Raw genomic sequence first — 25,120 nt, 5'->3', positions numbered from 1 at the left:
ATTAAAATGGATATTTGGAAATCATTCCTGGAGGCCTAGACAAAAATGAGAATTGCCAGAAGGAAAAGTCTTCTACCACTCCACTGAAATTGTTCATCCGGCCAGCAATGCCCTCACCCCCCACCTTGCTAAATCCATTCATCTGTTCCCAGCCTTTATCTCACTCGACCTGTCACCAGCATTTTATACAGTTGATCATATCTTCCTCCTGGATTCACTCTCCTCCTTTGGCCTCTGGGACACACACTGCCTCTAGTTTCTGTCTACATTACAGGCTGTTCCTTTTCAGTGCTGGCTCTTCTTTTCTCCTCCACCTCTTTATGTTGGAGGGACCAGGACTTGCTCAAGACCTCCTTGTTTTCTCTGTCTGTCCCTTCTTCCTAGTGATCTTTTCAGTATCGTTGTGTTGAACCCCATCTATATGCCAAGGACTCCTAAATTTTATACTTCCAGTCCAGATCTACTTCCCCAAATTTAGACCTACATATTTAATTGATTACTAGATATCTCTACTTGGATGTCTCATAGGCATTCCATACTTTATAGGTTCAATACCACATCCCTGATCCTACCTCCAGAACCGGCTTCCCCTATGACCTTTTTCATCTTAATGATAACTAACTACATTTAACAAGTTTCTTAGGCAGAGAAGCTGGACTCCTCTGTTTCTTTTATGCCCCACATCAATCCACCAAGGAATCCTAATTGTTTGTTCCTTCTCACTACCTCTATTCTCATCACCCTGATATGAGGTACCATCATCTCTTCCCTACATCATTACAGCAGCCTCCTAACTGGTCTTCCTGCTGCTACCCTTGCCTTCTTGGAGTCTGTTCTCCAAATAGCTGTCAGAATGATTTTTTGTTGTTGTTGTATAAACCAGATCATGTCACTCCAGAATCTGCCAGTGATTCCTCATTCCCCTTGGCATAAAAGTCAAAGCTTTTGAATGGCCAAAGAGCCCTACATTATCTGGGTAGCTATTACCTCTTTGACTTTATCTCTTGTTTATTTTAGTCCGTTCTCAAAATATACCAGGCACACCCCACTTCAGTATCTTTGCACTGGCTGGATGTCTTCATCTCCTATGAGTTTTTCTTCAAGTGTGACCTTCTCAGTGAACCTTTGCTCAAATGCAGTCTTCTCAATGAACCATCTAAGTGAAGCCAATGCTGATGACTTTAATTAAAATGGCAAAATAATGCATTCTAGCATTCCCAATCCCCGTTATGCTGCTTTTTGTAGTTGTTTTTGATGGCACTTATTACCTTCTAATAAACTGTATAATTCACCCTGCTCAAATTCAAGTGCTCATACAAAGGTTCCTTGCCAATTTGATTCACTGATGTATCTTAATGCGTATTACTATGTCTGGTACATCGTAGGCACTCAACAAATATTGAATGAATGAATACATACATATTTAATGTATGCACATCAAACTTTCACTTTTAAATTTAAGCTAAATTCTGACCTATTCACCAATTTGTCAATTTGATTAATAAATATTATGGGTCTCCTATATATCTAAAAGCCTATATCTTTTGCTTGAGGGAAAAATTTTAAAGTATGTAAGTGATCCACTTAACTGTTAGAGAGGTAAGATGGTGTAGCAGGTTGGGTTCCCCAGGAAGCAGAACCAAGGTGGAGATTAGTGTGGGGGAAGTCGATGAGGCTGTGCTCTTCTGGAAGGGAACAGAAGGAAGTAGGATAGGGCAAAGGAGAGAAGTCAAGCTATGAAGCAGTTTCAGTAAAAGCTTCAGTTGACCCACACACAGGAGTTCTTAGAATGGAGTTATCTCCTTTGGAATGAGAGGCTCTGGTCCTTATATCCCCTCAAAGACTAGTCATTGAAAAGAGGCACCATAATAAAGTTGGCATGACCTTGGGAGAGGCACCCCTCATCTGCTGAGGCCATTCCTGAGGGAACTGGTATCTGAGAGCTGTCTGCAGACATCACTCCCAGAAGCAGGATTAGTTGATTCTCAGTTCTTAAAGGTGGATTTAGATGGTGCATCAGAGCACGTAGCACAGACAGGAATGCAACGAACTGCAACATGTGGTAGAAAGTGACAGTGTCTTAAGTTTTATAAAAGGACTGTAGATAAACATTTATAATACTAAAACTTGAAACTACTTAAATGTTTAATAAGAAGTGACTGGTCAGATAAATTATGGAATAGCCAAACAAGGGAAGGTTGTGCAGATATTAAATATCATGCCCTTAAAAATATTTAGGGAAATGTGAAATATGTAGTAAATGGTGCTAAGAAAAGAAAGGGGCAAAATTATTTAAATTGGACAAATACTTACAGACATTCTTTAAAGGCTGGAGGGAAATGCACAGCACCAAAAGAGTGCTCACTTCTGAATGGGGTAATGGTGATCTGTTTTTTCTTCTTTTCTGTTTTTTCACATCTTGTATAATGAAAGTGTATTTGCTTTTATAATCATATAGATAACTTCTTAAAGAGGGATACAATAAAATATACTATTTTCTTTCTATTTTCAGATATTTACATCCAGACGGATTGCCCTCTGACTATACAGTCAGTTTTCTATTCCGGATTCTTCCTGATACTCCAGAGGAGCCATTTGCTCTTTGGGAGATTTTAAATAAAAATTCTGACCCATTGGTTGGAGTCATTTTAGATAGTAAGTATATTTATTTATAAAATATTTGCACACACATGTATGAGTAATGTATGTGGCATGTCATCTTGCCTGGTTTGTGTGTATTGTAGAGTAACTCACTTATTTTAAGCTATTTGTAAATACTAATAATGAACTATATGATAGTTGATTCATTCATTCATCTACTCATTCTTTCAATAAATATTCATCGAGGTCCTACTATTTGCCAACACCAGGCTCTGGGATTCAGTAGTGAGCAAGGTGGAGAAAGGCAGTTCCTGAGACATGCCGACTGCAGGAACAGCATGCAACTTGATGCAGAGGAGGATCAGTGTGAGGGGTGGGATCAGAAGTCATTTTTCCTATATGGATATGACAAGTGTAAGATGCCTCTTTTGGGTTCCTGGGCCCAATTCCAACATGTGTGTTGGGTGTAGGGGGTGGAGGAGAGGCTCCCACACAACACCAAGCAATTCTTGGACACCAGCAGAGTATCTGAGAATTCAACTCCAATCTGACACTATTTACCAGAGGTAGCATCAGATTCCACAGGTTGAGGGCTTGTTCCTATAAGACTGTCCTCCTCCCCCTCCATTTCAACCACCAGTGGCAAGCTCAGGCTGCTATCAGCTACGCACTGGAGGTTCCAATAACCCACTCCAGCTCAGGATGTCAACTGAAAGTCCAGATTTTTACCTGTACTTGTGACCCACAGTCTATAAATCAGAGGTTCCCACAACTTCCTCCTCGGGTTCAATTATTTTGCTAGAGTGGCTCAAGGAACTCAGAGAAGCATTTTACATACTAGATTACCAGTCTATTATGAAAGGATATAACTCAGGAGCAAGGCATGGGGAAGAGGAGGGTTTCTTCCATGCCCTCTCCACCTGCACCACTCTCCCGGCACCTCCATATGTTTACCAACCTGGAAATTCTCTGAACCCCATCCTTTTGGGTTTTTATGGATGCTTCATTACATAGGAATGATTGATTAACTCACTGGCCATTGGCAATTGAACTCAGTCTCCACCCCCTCTCCCCTCCCTAGAAGTTGGAGGGGGTAGGGGGACTGAAAGTTCTAACCCTCTAGTCACATGACTGATTCTCCAGGCAACCAGCCCTTATCCTTAGGTTACCTAAGGGCTTTCCAAAAGCCACTGTATTAACATAACAAAAGGCACATTTTTTTGTTCTTACCACAGGAAATTCCAAGGGTTTTAGGAGCTTCCAGACAGGAACCCTAGACAAAGACCAAGTATATATGACGAATATATTTTGGTCATCTGAATAACAAATATATTTTTCTTTTAAGTCACAATGTTGCAATGCCTCTTTCATATCCTAGAAAAAAATGTCAGATTGGCAGCAGTATATTTTGGGAAGAATTCTGGGGTGGAGATATAAAATTGAAAGTTGCATATGTGAGATCATCTAGAGAGTCAGTCCAGAAAGAAAAGAGAATAGTTGTGAATGAGAAATTCCATTGTTTGGAGATTGGAAAGTTGAGGAGGAAACAATAAACGAAAGTTCTTAACCTTTACTCTGGGATGTCACAAATGATTATCACTTAAGAGAATTATCAAGTTTTTGGTTAATGTCCCTGGGTTTTCTACATATATTTTTAGTTTAAGATCCCAGTCAATCTGGGAGTGAAAATTTGGTGGTTATTGTTAGGTATTAACTCAAACATTTGGATAAGAAAAGTATTTTAAGCTATTTCCAACTAGTATTTGTTAAAGGATATTTCAGTACATGGAAATAAATCAACAACTAAACATTGTGAAAGCATTTTGTATTGATTTTCAAACTAAGGGAAAGCTGTAGATTAAAAAGGTGTAAATTGCTAACTCTATATCCAACCAGGACTCTAAAACAAAGATGTCTCTTGGAATGATTAATACTTACTTGCTCCTTTAGAAAGCAAAATGAAAAATTTAATTGTAACCAGGGAATGAATTAGTGAGAAAAATGTTCCTCTCTTTTTGTAATAAAATATTCCTTGTAACATGAAGTACTCAAGAGTAGGAAGGTTTTTTTTTTACTTGTTTGTTTGTTCATAATAAAACACACACTGAAATATCACTATTTTGGGGCAGTGTAAGTTACATGTCCTGGGAAAACTGGTTGCTTCAGTGGTTAAATAAAGCAAAGAGCCTGGTTTTTATTTCTTAAGATTTTGTTACCGAATTAAGTTGTATGAACCCTGCTCGGGGCCTAGCCTGGCCCATGCTCTCTGCCTTGGAGGGGGAGGGTTCTTTTTCCTTTCTGATTTGAGTAGGTGAATAGCAAAACCAAAGCCGAGATTGACACAACACAAGCTTTATTCAGTGGCTAAAGAAAGGAGAAATGGGAACTAAGTTCACAGATCAACTTCTCACCCACCTGAGGAAAGAGATTTAATTTTTTTTTAAACATCTTTATTGGAGTATAATTGCTTTACAATGGTGTGTCAGTTTCTGCTTTAAAACAAATTGAATCAGTTATACGTATACATATGTCCACATATCTCTTCCCTCTTGCATCTCCCTCCCTCCCACCCTCCCTATCCCACCCCTCTAGGTGGTCACAAAGCACCGAGCTGATCTCCCTGTGCTATGAGGCTGCTTCCCACTAGCTATCTATTTTACATTTGGTAGTGTATATATTTCCATGTCACTCTCTCACTTCATACCAGCTTACCCTTCCCCCTCCCCGTGTCCTCAGGTCCATTCTCTACGTCTGCGTCTTTATTCCTGTCCTGCCCTTAGGTTCTTCAGAACCACTTTTTTTTTTTTTTTAGATTCCATATATATGTGTTAGCATACGGTATTTGTTTTTCTCTTTCTGACTTACTTCATTCTGTATGACAGACTCTAGGTCCATCCACCTCACTACAAATAACTCAATTTCGTTTCTTTTTATGGCAGAGCAATATTCCATTGTATATATGTGCCACATCTTCTCTATCCATTCATCTGTCGATGGACAGTTAGGTTGCTTCCATGTCCTGGCTATTGTAAATAGTGCTGCAATGAACATTGTGGTACATGACTCTTTTTGAATTATGGTTTTCTCAGGGTATATGCCCAGTAAGTGGGATTGTTGGGTCATATAGTAGTTCTATTTTTAGTTTTTTAAGGAACCTCCATACTGTTCTCCATAGTGGCTGTATCAATTTACCTTCCCACCAACAGTGCAGGAGGGTTCCGTTTTCTCCATACCCTCTCCAGTATTTATTGTTTGTAGATTTTTTGATGAAGGTCATTCTGATTGGTGTGAGGTGATCTAATTTTAAAGAAAGACAAAGAGAGGAGGAGTGAGGCTGATGATGGGGAAGCATATGCATTAGTCTACCAGGGAAGGGGCAGGGCTTTTCCCAAGGGACTGGGGTGCCACCTCCTTTTTCTCCTTTTTTGGTCCTTAATGGCTGCCAGTAAGTAGGTGTAGGTAACATGCTAAAGTAGTAAATCACCGTATAATGGGACTCAAGGTCTGTTGGAGGTCAGATTCATCATCATCTTGGTCCCAGCAGGTTCCATCTGTTTTTTTTGTGTGTTTTTTTTTTTTTTGTACCTTCCTTTCTTACCTCTGGACCTTTTAACTTACAAATTTATGTTCACTCCTGCTAAAGGTGGGGGATTGGCAGCTTTTGAGCACGGGCATTCCTTCCAAAGGTGCGGGTTAGACGGTTGATGGGTTTTGAGCAAAGATCTGGAGCAGCTCTGGCAACAATTTGATTAACTTCATTTTTCCTTTTTGTCTGCCTCTACTTCCAACTTCAGACAACCATCTCCCAAAAGGATAGTGGGAATGGGAGTATAGGCAAGGAACTACCGAGGAACAATATATGTCAGGGTCCTTGCCTCATCATCATCACTACATGGTTAAGTTAGTTAATCTGGCCAATTGAAAGCCTGGGGCAACCCAAGGACTATAGGTCATTTCCTTACCTACTCGTCACTTTGTCCTAAACACAGCCTGAAAACAAAGGTTACATTATTTTGAGTTGACTTTTTAAAAAATTACCCATTTTAATACTTTCTCAAATGTTTTTAATTTCCTTTCTTTGATTAGATGGTGGAAAAACCCTAACATATTTCAACCATGACTACAGTGGGGATTTTCAAACTGTTACTTTTGAAGGACCTGAAATTAGGAAAATTTTCTATGGAAGCTTTCACAAGGTGAGTAATGCCTTGTATACATATATTCTTTATTCTATTTGCTGTGGGCAAAGCAACGGAAGATAGTAAAACAAAAAATCCGTAGAGCTTTGGATCTCATACTTCATCTGAAGTAAGAATTACCTGTGGGGCTTGTAAACAATGCCCAGACATTCTGATTTGGTAGTTCTGGGATGGGACCCTAAAATGTACATTTTTATCCAGTACCGCAGGGGATATTGATAGTGTCGGAAGGAAGATATTTTCCTCTATCCTTCTAGGTTCCTCTAGCTAACCTAAGAATTAAATTGACATGAGACAGATTAACAGGAAAAACTCAAACAAAAGTTTAATAACATGTATACATGGGAGAGACCCAGGAAAAACTGAGTATCTCACCAAAATACCCAAAAGCTTCACCTTAAGTACCATCTTCAGCTAAAGACAAAAGAGGATTTTGCGGATGGTAGTTTGGGACTTCAAAGGGAAGGAAGGTAATTCACATGGAGATGGAAAAGCAAATGTTTGGTAAATAAATATTTGCTGGGCCTGCAGAGACAATGGGACACAGATTTTCCCCCACCATACCTAGCCTATATTCTTTGCAGATATCTCTGGTGATAGCTCTGTTCTGGGAACAGGACTTCTGTCTAAACCCTTTTAGGCAGTTAGAAGGAAGCTCAAAGTTTCTTCCTGAGTCTTTTGGGCCTTAATTGTTTTCAGCTTGAAACAATCAGCATACCAAAGAGACATTTTGGGATGGCAAATTTTGGTGCCCTACCACAGAAGTGGTCCAGGTTCTTACTTTAAGGAACCATGTAGTAGAGGGTACTGTATTATTTAGCAGAGAGTTGTTAGTTCACTACATTATGTATGATGTAGGAAGGATTGCTGGTCTACCTGGCCACCAATATAGATAAATACCAGCAGCCAAATCATGTTGAAATATGTAGACAGATTGCACTGAGACATATATATATATATATATATATATATATATATATATATATATATATATATATATATATATATATATATATATATATATATATATATATATATATATATATATATACACACAGACAACCCATCACTGCCGTTATATAAGTTACCCGGAGGAAGCTGGTAAAACCTGACTTTAGTTGTTCTTATTTTAACCTGGCACTTGTGATAGAACTCTGTTCATTCACATTTCACACCTCTGAAACACTTTTGTTTCGGTGATCACTGGAGTAGACATGCTTCCTTCCAAACTTTACTGTTTCCTTTGTGTTTAGTGAATAAGCCCGCTGATCTCTGGGCTGTTAAGGAATGCAACACCAAGAGTGCCGGAGAGCAGAGAATTTACTAAGTGTTACTGCAAAAACTTTGCCTTTTAACCATGCCCTTCTTGTACTGTCAGAGGGAGGGAAGGGATGTTGCAAAGCAGTCTTCATCTTGGCTTCTGTCTCCTGATGTAGAATGTGGTCAGATCTATCTAATCTACACAACTTTGCTACTTTCTGGGGTTTTGAATCCCATAACTGTATAAGAACAATTGCATAACAAAATTCTGACTCTTTTTTGCATAAGAAAAGTTGCATAAAAATGGGTTTTTTTTTTCTCGTTTAATCGGACTGTGCAACCAGAAGTACAAGGTATCTTAAAAACACATGAGACGCAGATGATTTATTAGTTCATGGTTCAAAATAGTCCCATTAGCATTTCTTTGGAATTATTGTCATTTATTTACCAACTCCCTCTAGACATGATTCTTTTCTTGGTTAGGCAGAGTCAGTCACAAAGTAGCCAAGAAATATTACAGGGGAAATGAAAAGCATGTGAGATTTCATTCGTGTTTAAAAAAAAAACAACATAGAGATGGTACCTGAATGTGGAACAATCATGGAAATGGTAAAAGTAGAACCTTTTTCCTTAAGCAAAACACATAGTGACAGAATTCCTTCTTTTCTCTTCCATACTTTTTGGTGAGGAGTCATGAAATTATGTAAATTTGGTTGATATTTTCTCCTGCTTCTTACCTTCTAAAATATCTTTACTTTTATCAGCTACATGTTATTGTCAGCAAGACTTTGGCCAAAGTGGTTATTGACTGCAAGCAAGTGGGTGAGAAGGCAATAAATGCATCATCTAATATCACATTAGATGGTGTCGAAGTCCTAGGGAGAATGGTTAGATCAAGAGGACCAAATGGAAACTCTGCACCAGTAAGTGGATAAATAAGTGAATCTGTGTTATTGTTAAAGAAAAAAATCCTCTTGAAATATAATTATCTATCTTCCAGGGGAAAAATTTGGTAAAGGGATGGATGGAGGGAGGGCTGGATGAATGATAGGTTGATGAATGGATAAACAAGTAGATAATGGCCTCTTCAAATGAATTAAAACATGAACGTTCAAAGCTCTTGCAATATGCTTCTGCTATATTATAAGGAGAATGCTCCAAGAATTAGACTAGTTTGTTTTCTAAATGGATTTTAAAATTCAAATAGTAAAATATTCATATTTTAAAATTCAAATAAAATATTGTGGCATAAATGGTTTGTTAGTGAGAATCAAAACTGTAAATGAACCTCATTTATATAAGCAGATACAAATCCGAATAAAATATGTTATTATTATACACAGTAAGTTGACTTAAGTCTCTCATTTGAGTTAGACTTGGGCATTTTAAAACTAGATTCTGGCTATTGCTAATGTAAAATTAACCCTTTAATTGTTAATAGTTATTTAAATAACAAATCATTCTAAGATATATTTTTCATCATATAACATGGGGTTTCAGACCAGGAGACTTCAAATTGACAAAGAAATCACATTCCCTTCAGTCACTACCTGCAAAAAAGAGCAGTGTACACAAGCTTTTGTTTTAACACCACACATTCACAGCTAATTAGCAACATTCCCTAATTTGAGTCATTCTATAATTAGAACCAATTAGCCTGGAGGGAATTTTATTCTCGTAAGCAATTCCAAATATTCAAATCTACACTTCTCTTCTGTGTAGCAGAATAATCAGGTTAATTATGACTCACTCTTATTGTCTTATGCTTTCAGAGATCTGTAGAACTAGCCAGCTATATGGAATTTTAGAAAGACCTGGTGGTTCTCAAAGTGTTTTTAAGCTGAAATCACTTAGTACAAATGAAATCTTCTAGTATATCAAATAAATGAGTATGATTAAAACACACCCATGTTGATTGAATGGGAGAGGGGACATGGGGTAGCAGGTGCTGCCATCCTCCAGTGTTCCCTAAGGGTGCTTTGAGGAACACAGTTCTAACTCCTCTGCTCTAGTATAACCCCTTCACTTTACATACCAGGAAACAGTCCCAGAGTGGTGAGGGAATTTACTTTGGGACAGTTTGCTGTTTCATGGCATTTCTCTTTGTGGTAACAATAGAAATGAAATCCTTGTGTACAATCAGGGTATATTGATGCTTTCAAATCTTCATAGATGTGTGCTAATTAGTTTAACACTTAGCTTTGAAGTATCTTTAAAAGTACTTTTGTTTCTACTTTGCTTTGGAGAACTATGGATTAGATGTTTGAAAAGGGGGAATATAACAGCTATGGAAGGCTCTTTTGTTTTCAGTGGTGGTAAGAGACTTTTAAGAATGTTTACATGATATTGAGGAGTTATCTCCTCTTAATTTGTGGTATTCCATGTGGATTAAGAAAAATTTCACCTTCTGCTTCATGGAAGATACTTTTATGATAGCACACTTCAGAATTTACAAGGCTCTAGAATTGGCAAACTATGGATAACTTGTATGGATAAATGGATGTATATAGATGGATGCTTAGAAGGATGAATGAATAGACTCTAATTTAAGAAAGAGAAACAGTTCCAGGTGGATGAGATTATGGCCCATATCATTTAGTACTATCATTATTTTTTTAGTTTAGACATAATGCATATAAAATCCCTGACACTTAGTAGCCATTCAATGAAGAGCAGCTATTTTTATTGAAGAATGTCAACCATATCTTTTCCATCTCACCTTTTCTAAACCTCTAGGACTTGCTTAACCCTTGATTATTTGTAGTCATATATTATTTTCTTGCTCCTTCATATAACTGCATTTCACTTCTCTAGCCAGAATATAAACCCCTCAAAACAGAAACCATGTCTTGGTCTTCATTTGCAATGACCCACGTCTACCCTACATCACAGTATCTAATAAATTCATATGAACAGAGTACTTTCTCAAGAAACACTTGATAGGAATTAAATAGTAAGTCATCTATTTGAATTGTATCATGTCTTTTCTTAAAATGTTTTGCATGTATTGTATTCCATGTGTGGTACTGACAACAGTCCACTAATATATATCATACCATCTCCTAATTATAATTCATACTTTACAACTACAGTTTTATAATTACAGTTACAAATTAATTGTATTTCAAATTACACTCTACGTAGTAATTTTCCTCCAATTGTGTGACCAATTAAATATTAAAGAATTTATTTCTGAAAGCAAAAATGACTGTAGGTGTCAGGCCTGCTGGTGATATATCTTTACTTTTAACCATGACAGAAAATCAATTAAACAGAGCACCCTCTGTGGTAACTTCCACCCAGTAGGAGACAAAGGGGAATTTATAGAAGTCAATCATTAAAGAGTTCTTTGTAAGCCTAGTAGGAAAAAAGTTGTAGCTTTTGCTAGAATCTAGAAGTCTACAAAGGATTACTAAATAGATTTTTAGTCTACCCACTTATTGAGGAATTTGATTATGTTGAAATGGATAATATTAGAGTAGATCTCAAGAATGTGATTGAAAACTCACTTGCTTTTTTGGTTTATTACTTAACTGTTTCAGGGCAAAGCAAGAGAGAAGCTTCAGTCTTCAGTTCTCAATTTAGAAATCATACATTGCTAATATAATCTTGGTATACATATGCAAAAGGCAATGTGTAATGTACAAGTTTTGGGTCATTCCAGGAGGGGTAATTATCATCTAAGAGGGATGAGTAGTTTATAGGTAAGCATTCCCTGGCAAATTCAGCAATGATTCAAAAACTCTCAAGTGATGGAAGAACTCTAAATTATCTTTCTTTAAAGACTACAGGTTTTTTAAACCAAAGTTGAGTGGAGGAGAGATTAATGGATTTAGGGATATAGTAACCACTGTATTGAAATTACTCATATTCATAACAAAAACAACTTGCGTTCAGCAATGCAAGATTTTACATGCAGCAAGAGTCCCTAGTGGGACTAAACTAATAGGCAGGCTTAATTTAGCCGTCAAAACACACATGGGAAGAAACTTAACAACTGCTTCTCCTTTCCAATCTTCTTTCTCCTGAGAAGTTTCTTCTACCTTTTCTGATACCTAATGAAATTATCATACTGCCAATCAGAGATGATTCAAGAAAAAATTTGGGCTTCTGGCATTGATTATGTTTGTTAGTGTCTTTTTCCCACCTTTTCAAATCTAACACTTATTTAATTATACAACTGACATTTATTTAGCCCTCTGATGTGTAAATAAAGACAAATACAAATTATGTTATGGAGTTTTTAGTAATTTTATTTAGAGTTAAAGCTTTTATTTAGGAATCAATAGTAGACTAGTAAATGATCCTCTAGAAACAAGTTTTTTTAAATTGCAAGGGCATGGTTGTGTTTTCACTGGATTGCATCTTTTACTCCTTAAAATGGTGATAGTGACTAACATTTATTGCCTGCAATGGACTAGGCAGTGTGAACATTTCTGATATTATCTAGTTTAATCCTCCAATAACCCTAGGAAGAGATACTTATTATTATCCCCATTTTATAGATGCAGAAACTGAGACTTGAATAAGTTAGGGAGGAATCCCCTTTCAAAAGTGAGGAAAGTGAGATATGAGATTGTATCTGAGTTGCATGTGGTTACCCAATTCCCATTCTGAGCTCTCTTCCCTTGGGTCAGACTGATTATGATAGAACTTAAGGCAGAGGAGGGAATCTGGTCTGTAACAGTGACCATATGCCCTGTCTATTCACTGGCAAGTTCAAAAACTCACCATTATTTGAATTACAACCTTGAAATAAACGTGATCAAAATGTTCCCCCAAGCATGTCTACACCTAAACATTCTAATTACTACCATCAACTACAACAGCTGCTCCTTTTCATCTCCTAATTGAATAGTGCCATCATGGTTTCCCTTAAATTCAGTAAGCTGATGGCGAGCAAGTAAAAACACCCTGTTCAATAGGTGACAAGTGATAAAGGCTTAATAAATCTTAGTGTGGAGGTGGAATCAATCAAATTTACACACCAATTTAAAAGCAGAACGTGGCCTAGGTCCTCAGGACTCTTTCTCCTATGTTCTCGGGCAATGTAAAGCTCTCTAAATATTTGTATAAGTTCAGGTACAGCTTGACTTCAAATTATAAGCTTAAAAATGTTATACTAGAAAAAAAATCAACAGATGAAAACTCGTACTGAGTGGAGAGTTGAGCCAGGGGTACATTTTAATTTCCATTCACAGATCACAGTGACTCAACTGCCAAGAAATATTTTAATCTTATTTTCATGCTAACATCTGACCCCAAATGACTTGTCTTTTGTGCTACACCCAAACAAAAATGTCCAGTAATGAAAAAGTGTTTGTAATTGTCTAAGTGTTCCCTTGAAAGAGATTATAAAAAGTGAAAGTGGGAGGGTACTTTTTTTTTTATTTGGCCAGATATTTTTTGTCATAATGTTCAGTCAGTTACAAAGGAAAAAAGTTGGAGAAGTCAAAAGGGGCTGCCTCTTAGTCACTTGAAGTATGATTTATTTTGAACCATATTGTCTTGCTCTTTTAGGCACTCAAATATAAGATCTTTGGACATGTCATCTCTGTAATGTTTCCGCCATAATTTGTATAAATGTGTGTGTAATTGCTTCTGGAATAAAAGCCAGATTTTTAAAGAACAATCCCCAGAAATGTGCCTTGGAAAAGAAGTCTCTAAATAAAGGCTGAGGAATCTAAACTATTACGAATGCAAAACAATTATGAATAAATTTGTTGTACTCACACAAAAAAGGCTGCTGACTTCATCTAACTTGAAAAAAAAAAGACAGCCCACAAGCATTCTTCAAATGATAGTATCAGCCTCATTCAGCATTTAGTACGTATTCGACCTCTTGAATAAATAAAATGAACTCATAAGAATCCCAGTAACTCAATAGGGTAGGGGAATTTTAGCCAAAGGTTTGTATGGAGACATTATACTGTTATAGGTGATTAGGCAGTGAATGTTTATTCGAAAAACTTCAAGAAAGCCTGGTATATCCTGGGACTAGTAAAAAGACTTTGCTTTAAATAAATCTTTCCATTCACTAAAATGTGTTCACACTGAGGGCTCTATTCAGAAATGGAAAATTTCTTAATGGATGAATGACTTACAGAATTAACTGAATCTATCTAATGCTGTCATAATGGGACCCATTTAATAAATGTCCCCAGACAAATGGCATTGTCAAGTTAGGCTGGGGTATCTACATTTTAAACATTAGACTAATGATCTGTTTACTGCAAAATAAACCACAAGAAAATGAGGTGTGCTGTTCAAATCCCAGCCAGAATTCAGCTTTCAACATGTGCTTAAATTACTTTGACTTTTTCATCCCAAGTCCTAACTTACAGAATGGGGTTGACATTACTAAGTAATCATACCTCATAGTGGTGATTGAAAGATTAAATGATATAGGCAAAGTCCTTAGGATAGTGCCTGGCACATAGTAAGTTTTTCTACAAGTGTTTGCTGCTATTGTTATTTGCTAAGATTTTTCTCAACCAAAACATTGATTATTGGGGACACAAACTACTGTTATATTTCTGCTCTCAATATTGTATCACTTTCATTTTCATTCTACAATTTTGGCCTCTGTATTATGTACTCCTACAGCTTAAAGATCAATTATAAAAGGGCTTTTGTACATGTTACATTAAATAATGTTTATTTTTAAAAATAATAAAAAAAAGAAAAAATAATAATTATTATTTATAACTGTATTCTGGGAACTGTTCTAAATATTTCCCTTTATGAGTTCATTTTATTGTTATGGCTACTATCATTACTCTAATGAATAGCTACTATTGAATAGCTACTATTATTATCCTAATTTTATAGGTAAGGAAAATTGAGACTCCAACACATTAAATAATTTGTTTCAAGTGACTTAGTTTGTGAGTGGATTACACCCAGGCAGCCTAGCTCCATAGCCTCCTAATCTCTATGCTCCTTGAAATATCTTTGTTGCTATTGTTGTTTATGAAAACCAGCAGCTGTGTTCTTTAAAAATGCTTTAATTTTAAAAACCTAATTTTTTAATGGTCCTAATTTTGTTGTATGGTTGCCCTGAGCAGACTTAAATATTATACCCTTTGGGAAAAAATGTTTTTTAATATAGAAAAGAAAAGAATAGTGAATCATGCAATATTTCTTCAAATAACACAATGGTTTTATATTGAAACAAGAAAACAGGATGTCTTGATTTATGGATCTGCTTTCAAAAATTGTGTCATTTTATTGATCTTGCAAAACTCACTTGGGGAAGGATGTTTGCAGCAAGGCACAATTCTTCCTGGGTATAACAAAAGAAAGCCTGACTTCATTTTCTTTACTGTCAGATAGGGCAGGCTCTTTTGGGATGCTGTAAGCATTGTTAGTAACCTATTTCAGTCATACCAGCTACTTGAGTATTCTCATCTTCATCCAGGGGACCCTTGACAGGGATGAGAGAAAATAAGGCACCAAGAGTTTCCAGCTTTTGCTGAAAACACCACTTGCTGAAGGAAAGTTACAGATTAAAAATGCAAAGAATTTCATCCTTCTCCCAGCTCTGTAATTGATGACACTTTTTTCTTTTTTGTTTTTTAAATGGAAGTGTGGTTGACTTACAATGTTGTGTTAGTTTCAGGTGTACCGCAAAGTGATTCAGTTATAGATAGCTAGATAGCTAGATAGATAATGTCTATTCTTTTTCAGATTCTTTTCCATAATAGTTTATTATAAGATACTGAATATAGTTCCCTGTGCTATACAGTAGATCCTTGTTGTTTATTTTATATATAGTAGTGTGTATCAATACCAAACTCCTGATGATATTCGATATTTGAAAATAATATAGGAAGAAATATAGTATTAGAAATGGTCGCATCATGAAGCTAGTGTGAGCCCTTAATGATATTATAATGATGTTTCTAAATATTTCAAAATATACATTAACTTGTTGTCAACATAAATGAGTAGAACAAGACTGTCTAAATATTTATGGTGTGATTGATGGCTTAAGTAAAAATATACTCAGCACAGATTCTCACAATACTGTACGAGAGTCTGTCATGACACCACATTGTAAACAGTATTTATGTGTCTGTCTCTTACTCCCTATAAATTCTTTGAGGGCAGAACTCTGGTTTTGCTCATTTTCATATCCTAAAGGAGGTCTACATGGCATCTGGCTTGCATTATGCACTAAAAAAAAGTGGCCAAATATATGCATGAATGATGAAGGTCAGAATTAATTCAACAAGTCTTCATCATGAAACCTACTACATGCCACATGTCCTCACAAACTTTTTTTTTTTTTTTTGTCCGCACGACATGACATATGGAATCTTAGTTCCCTGACCAGGGATAGAACCCGTGCCCCCGGCAGTGGAAGCATGGAGTCCTAACCACTGGACCACCAGGGAATTCTCTACCTGCCACATGTTATGATAGGGGGCACAAAGGTGAATACGTGGTTCTATGTTCTTTGATGACCTCCCAGTGTGAGGAGAAGAAAATATAAATAATTGTACTGTATGGTGGGACATATGCTATAAAAGATGTATGGAGCATTGTGGGATTACAGAGGCACTTGGAGTAACTGTGATGGACAGGACAGGGAGGACTTCAACAGAAGCACTAAGCATTTTTAGGTACAGATGGAAGGAGGAATTGTGCTAAATAAGGGGGTTTGGATGGTGGATGGAGTAACTACTGACAAAAATCTTAAATCACTGTATGTTTGAGGAACAAAGATTGATATTGTTAGAATGGCTTTTTAATTTATTCACTGTAATATTATGTTATAAATGTATTGGTGTTCTATTATGTAATACATACTATGAAATCATTACAATTATAAACACAATGTATCTATATATCTTTTATTGAATGACAATTTTCTTTTTAAATTGAAGTTCCAGATACAGATGTTTGATATTATTTGTTCCACATCATGGGCCAGTAAAGACAAATGCTGTGAACTTCCTGCCCTGGTAAGAATTCTTCTTTCGTTATTTGGTCTGTTCTTTATTGAAGTTTTCTAAAGTTATATTTAATTTTCCCTGAAAATGAAATGCTGTTTCACAAAACTCATGTCACAGATAATTCATTGTGATGATGGTGATGAAAATTAGAAAGAGGTTAAGAAGCGGGTGTGTCTGGAATCAGCAGGACACACTGACATATGTGGTGGGGGCTCCACAGCTCCACAGAGTGACTTCTGCAGAGTCCAGATGTTCCCAAATTTCAGGTTCGCTGAAGCCTTTGGTGTCACAATAATGTTTTTCATGGCACCCCGAGCCCAAAGAAATACCTAACAATTCCGTACATAAGGTCATTAGGTCCAAACATCTTCCTAAGTCTTTACATCCTAACAACTCAGTAGCTGTATGAAAAAATGATAAACATAAATCGAAAATTTTAAATGATGAACTTATTTTTAAATAACCACAACTACTTACTAATAGGATGTGTGTGCCTGTGGAGAATGCACTATTTCTCATGTCTTGGAATCTGATCAGACATCACCCTTCTCACTTCTTTTTCCACATTGATTTTCCCCATGGTACTTGCTTTCCTTCATAGCTACTGCTGAAAAACCAGATTTGCAAATATAGGACATCAAAAATAGTGTTTCAAAATCTAGTGTTGAAACTGTGAACCCCCTTGAGTTAGTCATTCATACGAAGTCCAATGGGTGCCGAATATTGCTGTTTCTCTTAATTCTTTTGAACACTCAGAGTGTCCCGATGAGTTTGCTGTACTGCTCCAGGCCATCTTTCCACACAGTTTGGGAATCATAGTCATGATCTATATAACCTAAGCAAGGCTGCTGGAAAAATAAACTTTTTCTCATTATTAATACCAAGTGTAATTCACAGGGAGGGGTACCTGTATATATAAAGACAGATTGTTCATAACTAAGGATCTTTAGGACCAGTGAGCTGAAATGTTGACCCTGTTATGGTTGGACAGGCATCATATCTTAAGAATTCAACTGGGAGAATGGGCATGGGGAAGACTTCATCAAGCCTAAAAGATTTGCTTTTTTAAGACCTTACACCAGATCACATCATCTGTTGCAGGCAGTAAATTCATGGTGACTATGTTTGAGAAGGAAATAACTTTTTTTTTCATCAAAATAAGTTTCCATTAAACTGTGGTGAGGAATTACATCAGAGACACTGTGATGTTATGCTTACGGGCAGGTAGATTGGAAACTTTAAAGGGAAACACTCAGAATCTTATGGAAAATGTGATCACCACATCTCCTGGGAAGGACCCAGCCCTTCTCAAAACTTTCCTTTTCATTTCTATCACTGAAGATGTGTAAATCCCGTGGTAGAAATACATGGATGGAGACACCGTCAACAGCCATGGCGAAACCATTCCCGAGTCTGTGGTCATAGGAGGTCTGCTGTCAGCCTAATTTGGGGGGATCTTTCAGGATACTTAAGTTTGTATTTCACTCAAGCTGCCCAAGATATCAGGCCAGATACGTTAGCAGGGTTTTTATCCTGTAATGAGCTGAAACTTTTGACTATCGTCCAACATTTAGCGAGAAGCATATAAAGGCTCTTTGCTCAACATTTTTGCGTTTCTGTTGTGAATATTTCAGAGACTGAGATTATTTTTATCTTGATAATTTAATTATCATCTGCACTCTATTCAGCTCTAACATTACGTTTCCCCAAGGTCTTAGAAAATGAAGCTCACTTTCTCTCTATCCAAAGGGACAGATGAACCCTTCAAAGTTCTGTAGTTTCTTATCCCAGGGAAGACTTCTTTTTGGCTGCTACTCCAAATGTGATATTCACAAATCATTCAATAGCCCTTAGCAAGTGCTCTGTCTTGGTTACACTCCAGTGACTCATTCAGATACATTCAGCCTGGTATTCATCATCTATCTTGTAGTGTTACCTGACAGCAAAATTCTCCAAGAGGAAATGACCTCCTATCCCAAAACTTTAGATTGATGCTGTGATGTTTTCTTACTTTCAGTCACAGAAGGTGAACAGTAGTTAAAATTGTTACAGGGATGATGTGTTTAAACACTGTTTTTGTTTTCTTTTGTTTCTTTGTTTTAGTGTAGATGCAGTTGTTTTGATGGTCTATTCCAACAAGTTTTCTTTTATCCTTTGAAATGGAAAAAAAATGTTGTAACACAAAGGAAGTGTTCAGGACCTTTAGTCCATACAGAGTACTACTTCTCCAACTGAATTAAATAGTAACCAGAATTTTTTTTTTTTGCACCCACTTCTGCCTTTCTTTCTTCACCTGGATTCCCAAGCTCATTTTATCAACGTCCTTTGATAATAATGATGATCTAGAGAGCCATTCATTGTTTCTTTCAAGAAAAGATTTTGTGGTCAGAAGAGAATATTCTCTGCCTTTCTAGACTAATGCTCACTTACTAATTTTTTTGAAGTGTCTTAAAGTGTTTTCTTTGAGTCCATAAAGCCATTTGTATAGACCATCTTGTTAATAGTTATGCTATTTCTTTTTCTCCTCAGAGGGATGAAGAGACCTGCCCAGAGCTTCCACATTCCTGCTCCTGTTCTGAAATCAATAAAGGGGCTCTGGGACCAGCAGGCCCTCCTGTAAGTATTGCCTAGTTTGAACTTAAAATGTTCTTTAATAATATTTATAACTATCACTTGTTGCGTGTCTGTGCCCATCACTGTGCTAAATACTTACTCACTTAATCCTACAAGCAAACTGAAGCACAGAGAGGTCAAGTAACTTGCCTAAAGAACTCAGCTTGGAGGAGCTGCTCTTCAAATCCAGGTCTCCGTGACTCCTATAGATGATGCTCTTAACTGCTGCACCACACTATATCTCACAGTGCTATCTATTCAGAATCTTCCCTTTGAAGTCCTGTGGCTTATTTTCAGTGTGAATGTTTCCAACATTGGCCCCCTGCTTGTTGCTGTAAGATTTGCATACATCCCCTCTGCCCATTCTATATCAACATTGATAGTGAAGGGAGGTTTTTCAAAATCACCAAGAAAAGTGTCCCATGTGAGCATGAAGTTCTCCATTACTGACTGGAACTTCATACAGAAAAGAAGGGGGTGGGGAAATGGGAGAGGAAGGAAAAAGGAAGGAAAGGGGAGAGGAAGAGAGGAAAGGAGAGAGAGAGGGAAAGAGAGAAAGAAAACATTTTTTTCTTATAAACATTATATATATATAGATTCATACATGTAAACATACATGTAAAAAGTAAACATAACATTTTCTCATTTGGTCAAATACTACAAAATGAAGGGTTTTTATTGTTGGTGTTGATGTTAATTTGCAAAATCATGCTAACTTATAGCATATTTCACACAAAGAAGACATTTAAAAATTCTTAGCACAGGTTGGTAACTGTCTATATATCTCTACAAATAGGTCATTAAAAATTTTTTATACAATTTTAAAGGTTACTTTCCATTTATAGTTATTATAAAATATTGGCTATATTCCCTGTGTTGTACAATATATCCTTGAGTCTATCTTACACCCAATAGTCAAGAAAATATTTTTTAAAAATATAAAATGTGTATAATTGCACTCTCTGTGTCTTTGAATTGACCATGATAGATCTTTCGTAATATGTCTAAATGCTTATGTCTAACCTGCTAACCTGGGGTTATCAGCGTTTCTTTGATAAGTGTGATATAGCTGGTCTTTGGTTAGGAAGTGGCAAATATATCAAGGCAGAAAGACAAAGAAAACAGGAAGAAGATGCAGGAGCACATGAAATCCAGACCTTGCAGGAGGAACGTTCTGAGGCAGACCTGTGCTTACATGTGGCTTGCCGTTGGCAACCAGTGCGGTCAGCACGCATGCGTAGATACCCCTTGCTGACAGCTGGTGTGCAGCATGGACATTTGCTCCAGGTCGGCCCCACCAACATAGTTTGTCTTCATTTGTGTAGCACACTTACCGAACTGAACAAAAAGGAAGAGAAACTGCTGAATGTATCTGGAATATATTCCATCAGTCTTTCCTTTATCTTTGGCACATAGAACACTCTTTCAAGCTCTGGATGTAGACCCAAATATTGATACTTTTTTTTTTTAACAAAAGTCTCTTTATCCCAAAGAAGCAAATGTGGAGTTAATGGTAAAAGCATTAAATTTAAATAAGACTAGGTAAGTCATGGAGCCACTGTGAACCTCCATTTCCTCATGTATAAACAGCACTCACCTCTTGAACAGGTATTGTGAGGAATACACAGAATAATATTTATAAACATATTTTGTGCATTATAACTCATTGATCAGATGTAAGGAGTTGTCTTTAGTTTAATCTGGGAATTGAAAACAAAGCTTTATTTTCGACTGTGTGTGGCTTGTTTTTTTTCATCCCAAAGTATGTCTTGAACATCCCAAAGTATGTCTTTGAACTTTATCAAACAATCACATTGTTTAGTTTATTCGTTGTACCTTCTGTAAGGAATTCCACTATATAAACAAGAGTTTATTGACCCATTACTGTGGAGTATTTTCCTTCTACAGTATCATTACAGTGAATGTCCTTTGTATGTCTCTTTGCAAGCTTGAGTAAGTGCTCTTGCAATAACACTTAGAATTAGATTTGTTGGAGAAAAAAGAAGGTGCATGTTCAACTTCATGAAAAAACCCCAAATTGCCCTTCAAGGTGGCGGTCCCAATATCCTCTCCCACACACTTGGTATGAGAGGTCTAGTTGCCCTACCTCTCACCAGCACTGTCTGATGTGGCCAGATGTGAGAGCTTTCACTTATGATGACTGTAAAACTCTGTCCTTGTTCTTTAAAATAGGACTTTCTCTCCCTGCTAGTGAGATGGGGCAGTTTTTCATTTGTCTCTGAACCATTTGGATTTCTTCCTGCGTAAATACCCATTTATACAGTTTGCTGGGGTTTTGTTGTACAGTTTTTTCTCATTGATTTGTCAGTGGTTTTATGTATTTTGGACACTAATCCTTTATTAATGATATGGTTTGCAATATCTTTTTCTGGTCTGTGACTTGCTTGTTGTCATTTGTGGCAAGGTATATTATCTAGAAATTTTTATTCTAATGTAGTCAAATTTAATATTTCCATGAGCTATTGTCTTTTATATTTTTCTTTATCCCTTCTTTCAGCCATGATTTCTTAGAAGTGTCTTTTAAAATTTCCAATCGTGTGCAATTTTTATCTTTTTCTTATTGATGTATTCATTTATTGTACTTTATCATGGAAGAGAGTTTGTAGAGTACAAAAAAAAAATTGACTTTGGGGTTTTATTTGACTCTCATAGGCAGTGTAAATTCTTGTCCCTAGATTGTATGAGAATCAGTTTCTGGGTAATATTTCTTTTTTTTTTTTTTTTGTGGTATGCGGGCCTCTCACTGTTGGGGCCTCTCCCGTTGCAGAGCACAGGCTCCGGACACACAGGTTCAGCAGCCATGGCTCAGGGGCCCAGCCGCTCTGCGGCATGTGGGATCTTCCCGGACCGGGGCACGAACCCGTGTCCCCTGCATTGGCAGGCGGACTCTCAACCACTGCGCCACCAGGGAAGCCCCTGGGTAATATTTCTTAGTGGAGACATTTACTACCCCTTCCGTAACTAAAGTGGAAACATCTTGATCCTCCACCTGCTAGTGAGACTTTTTGTTGTTGTTGTTCTAGCTCAGAGTGCAGCCTTTCAAGTTCCTCAGCTTTAAAGGATGTTTCATATTCTGTGCTTCCTCCACTTCTCATAGGTCCCAGTTCACATTTCATTGCCTTGTGTGGACTATAAAATACACATTTTCCAGCAAACCTCAAGCATCTTCCCCTTCCTCCCCCAAGGCAGCCTCAGTGTACGTGCCTGCTGCTCTGGTGTTTTGTTTCTTCTTCATTCCTCGTATTTAAGGTTTCAGTTCTTAATTAGAATAATGTTTATTTTATTTTAAGTAGCATTAATAAGCTTTTTTAGCTGGAGGGTTATCAAGTTTTTTCATCTGCAATGCTGCTGAACAAGTTATAAAATATTTACATATGACCTAAAAGTCAAACTTCATAATGAGAAAAAAAGCAGCGGAGAAGTGAAAGAGAAGGGTTGAGTTCTGACTTGGAGAGAAAGAGAGGTAAAATAGAAAAACTATTGACATTTTCAAATATTTAAAGTATAATAAACCATTGAAGAAATAGTATCCCAAACAATATGCAATAAACCCCGTCTGATGATTTAACATAGTCGTAATTATTTTCTCACTCAAGAATTTACACAGTGGGGGCTTTCCTGGTGGCGCAGTGGTTGAGAGTCCGCCTGCCGATGCAGGGGATATGGGTTCGTGCCCCGGTCCGGGAAGATCCCACATGCTGCAGAGCGGCTGGGCCCATGAGCCATGGCCGCTGAGCCTGCACGTCCGGAGCCTGTGCTCCTCAATGGGAGAGGCCACAACAGTGAAAGGCCCGCGTACCGCAAAAAAAAAAAAAAAAAAAAAAAGAATTTACACAGTGGTATTACGTGCCAGTAAAACTCTAGAAAAGCCATAGGAAGCCATGGGTGAAAGAACCATATTTCTTTTGCCTAGACTAACGCTTTCTTAATAAAAGGATAAAAGTTTATATCCACAAACATTTGTTGAATTCTTGTCATCTACTCCATGATAAGGTTTAGGGGTAAGGTGGAAAATAAGTTAGAAGTATAAAAAGGTTCCTGTATTTATAGACATGGTACATCGTGTGTGAATATCTGTGAGCCAAATTGCCACATTTGGACAAAACCTTCAGTTAAAAACCAATCATTTAAGATGAGCAAACAAAATTAAAGAAGTGTGCCAGAATGGGTATGTTAATTGGGATGCACTGGGCTTGTTTCAAGAAACAGAAATTTTGACTAACACATTGGTGTAAATCATTGGGGCATTTGGACATTGTTTGCTCAACAAAAGACCTAAAGGTAGATGATCCCAAGCAAATATGGCTGCTCAATAACTTTATCAAGACCCAGGCTTGTTCCAGCTTTCAAATATGCTTTCCTTAGGCTTGTGGCTTCTTGATCATATTGGCCCAAACCAGTTAACATGACCATTCCTGGTTTCAAAGGAGGCTGAGCAAGCAAATCTCTGTCTTTATAGCTGGAAAAATAAAATGGAGAAGGGAGTCAGAAAAGACTCTTTGATAGTCAACCAACAGTGTCTGCCACAGTTGGGAAAAACATTTGCATCATCTATAACAGTTAAAGATGTAGCATCCAAATATATGAAGAATTTCTGTACATTAAAGAGAAAAAGACTTGTAACCCAATAGAAAACTGGGTGAAGTATATAAACTGTTAGTTTTATTGAAATAAAACACAAATGGACAAATATTATGAAAAGATGCTCAATCACAGTCATTTTAAGGGAAATAAAAATTAAAATAGGCATAAGGTATTGTTTTTACTGGTCAGGTTCATAAAAATGCAAAGTTTAACAATATCAAGTGCTAATAAGGTTTAGAGAAGCAGAGACCCTCAAACTCCTAGCAGATGAATAAATTGGCACAGTTTTTTTGGAGCACAATTTGGCAATATATCTGCCTATCCATTAAATTTCATTTAAAATTCTACTTGATGATATGTTAAATATTAACATTTGTACTTAAATCTTAAAGTTTGTACTCAGGGCATGTATAAGGATGTTAATTGTAGTATCGTTTAGACAGCAACAAATTGTGGGCAAAACTCCTCCATTTCCAATAACGAAAGAATGGTTAAACAAACTATCCATTTTACTGATAACAATGCAACTCATTTAGAATAAGTTAGTCATGTTATGGAAAAACACATTAAGTTAGCTCAAAAATATATGTAAAGTGTTATATCACATATGCAATCTATATATATCAAATAATACCACAAAAACACTAATAATAGGTAATATTTTCTATAGATACATATACACATACATAAAACACAATTTTTTAATTGTATTTTAAAAGTCTGGAAGGTAAGCAACCAACTGATATTGATGGGGCGGGGGAGTGAATTTAATTGCTAAACTGGAAGAAGCCTTAACTATCACCTGATCCAGTCTTTTCCCAAGTGATGCAAGTGTTTTGCTGATGGTACACAAAATGATTTTCAATAGTCATGGACATAGCA

The 25,120-nt window shown here is 36.8% G+C and overlaps 1 protein-coding gene across 1 annotated transcript in view; it reads left to right on the top strand.

Annotated features, from left to right (window-relative positions):
- COL14A1 (collagen type XIV alpha 1 chain) overlaps positions 1 to 25,120 on the top strand; it is a 229,571-nt gene that overhangs the window by 145,112 nt on the left and 59,339 nt on the right. The window contains exons 32-36 of the mRNA XM_082601195.1: positions 2,513 to 2,655; positions 6,688 to 6,797; positions 8,825 to 8,983; positions 16,952 to 17,029; positions 19,550 to 19,636. Coding sequence (XP_082457321.1) covers positions 2,513 to 2,655; positions 6,688 to 6,797; positions 8,825 to 8,983; positions 16,952 to 17,029; positions 19,550 to 19,636 — 577 coding nt within the window. The remainder of the gene's footprint in view (positions 1 to 2,512; positions 2,656 to 6,687; positions 6,798 to 8,824; positions 8,984 to 16,951; positions 17,030 to 19,549; positions 19,637 to 25,120) is intronic.

Source organism: Mesoplodon mirus (assembly GCF_964341445.2).
Source record: "Mesoplodon mirus genome assembly, chromosome: 16".
Classification (NCBI taxonomy): domain Eukaryota; kingdom Metazoa; phylum Chordata; class Mammalia; order Artiodactyla; family Ziphiidae; genus Mesoplodon; species Mesoplodon mirus.
The sequence above is the reverse complement of the archived record's forward strand: the minus strand, read 5'-3'. Positions and strand labels throughout refer to the sequence as shown.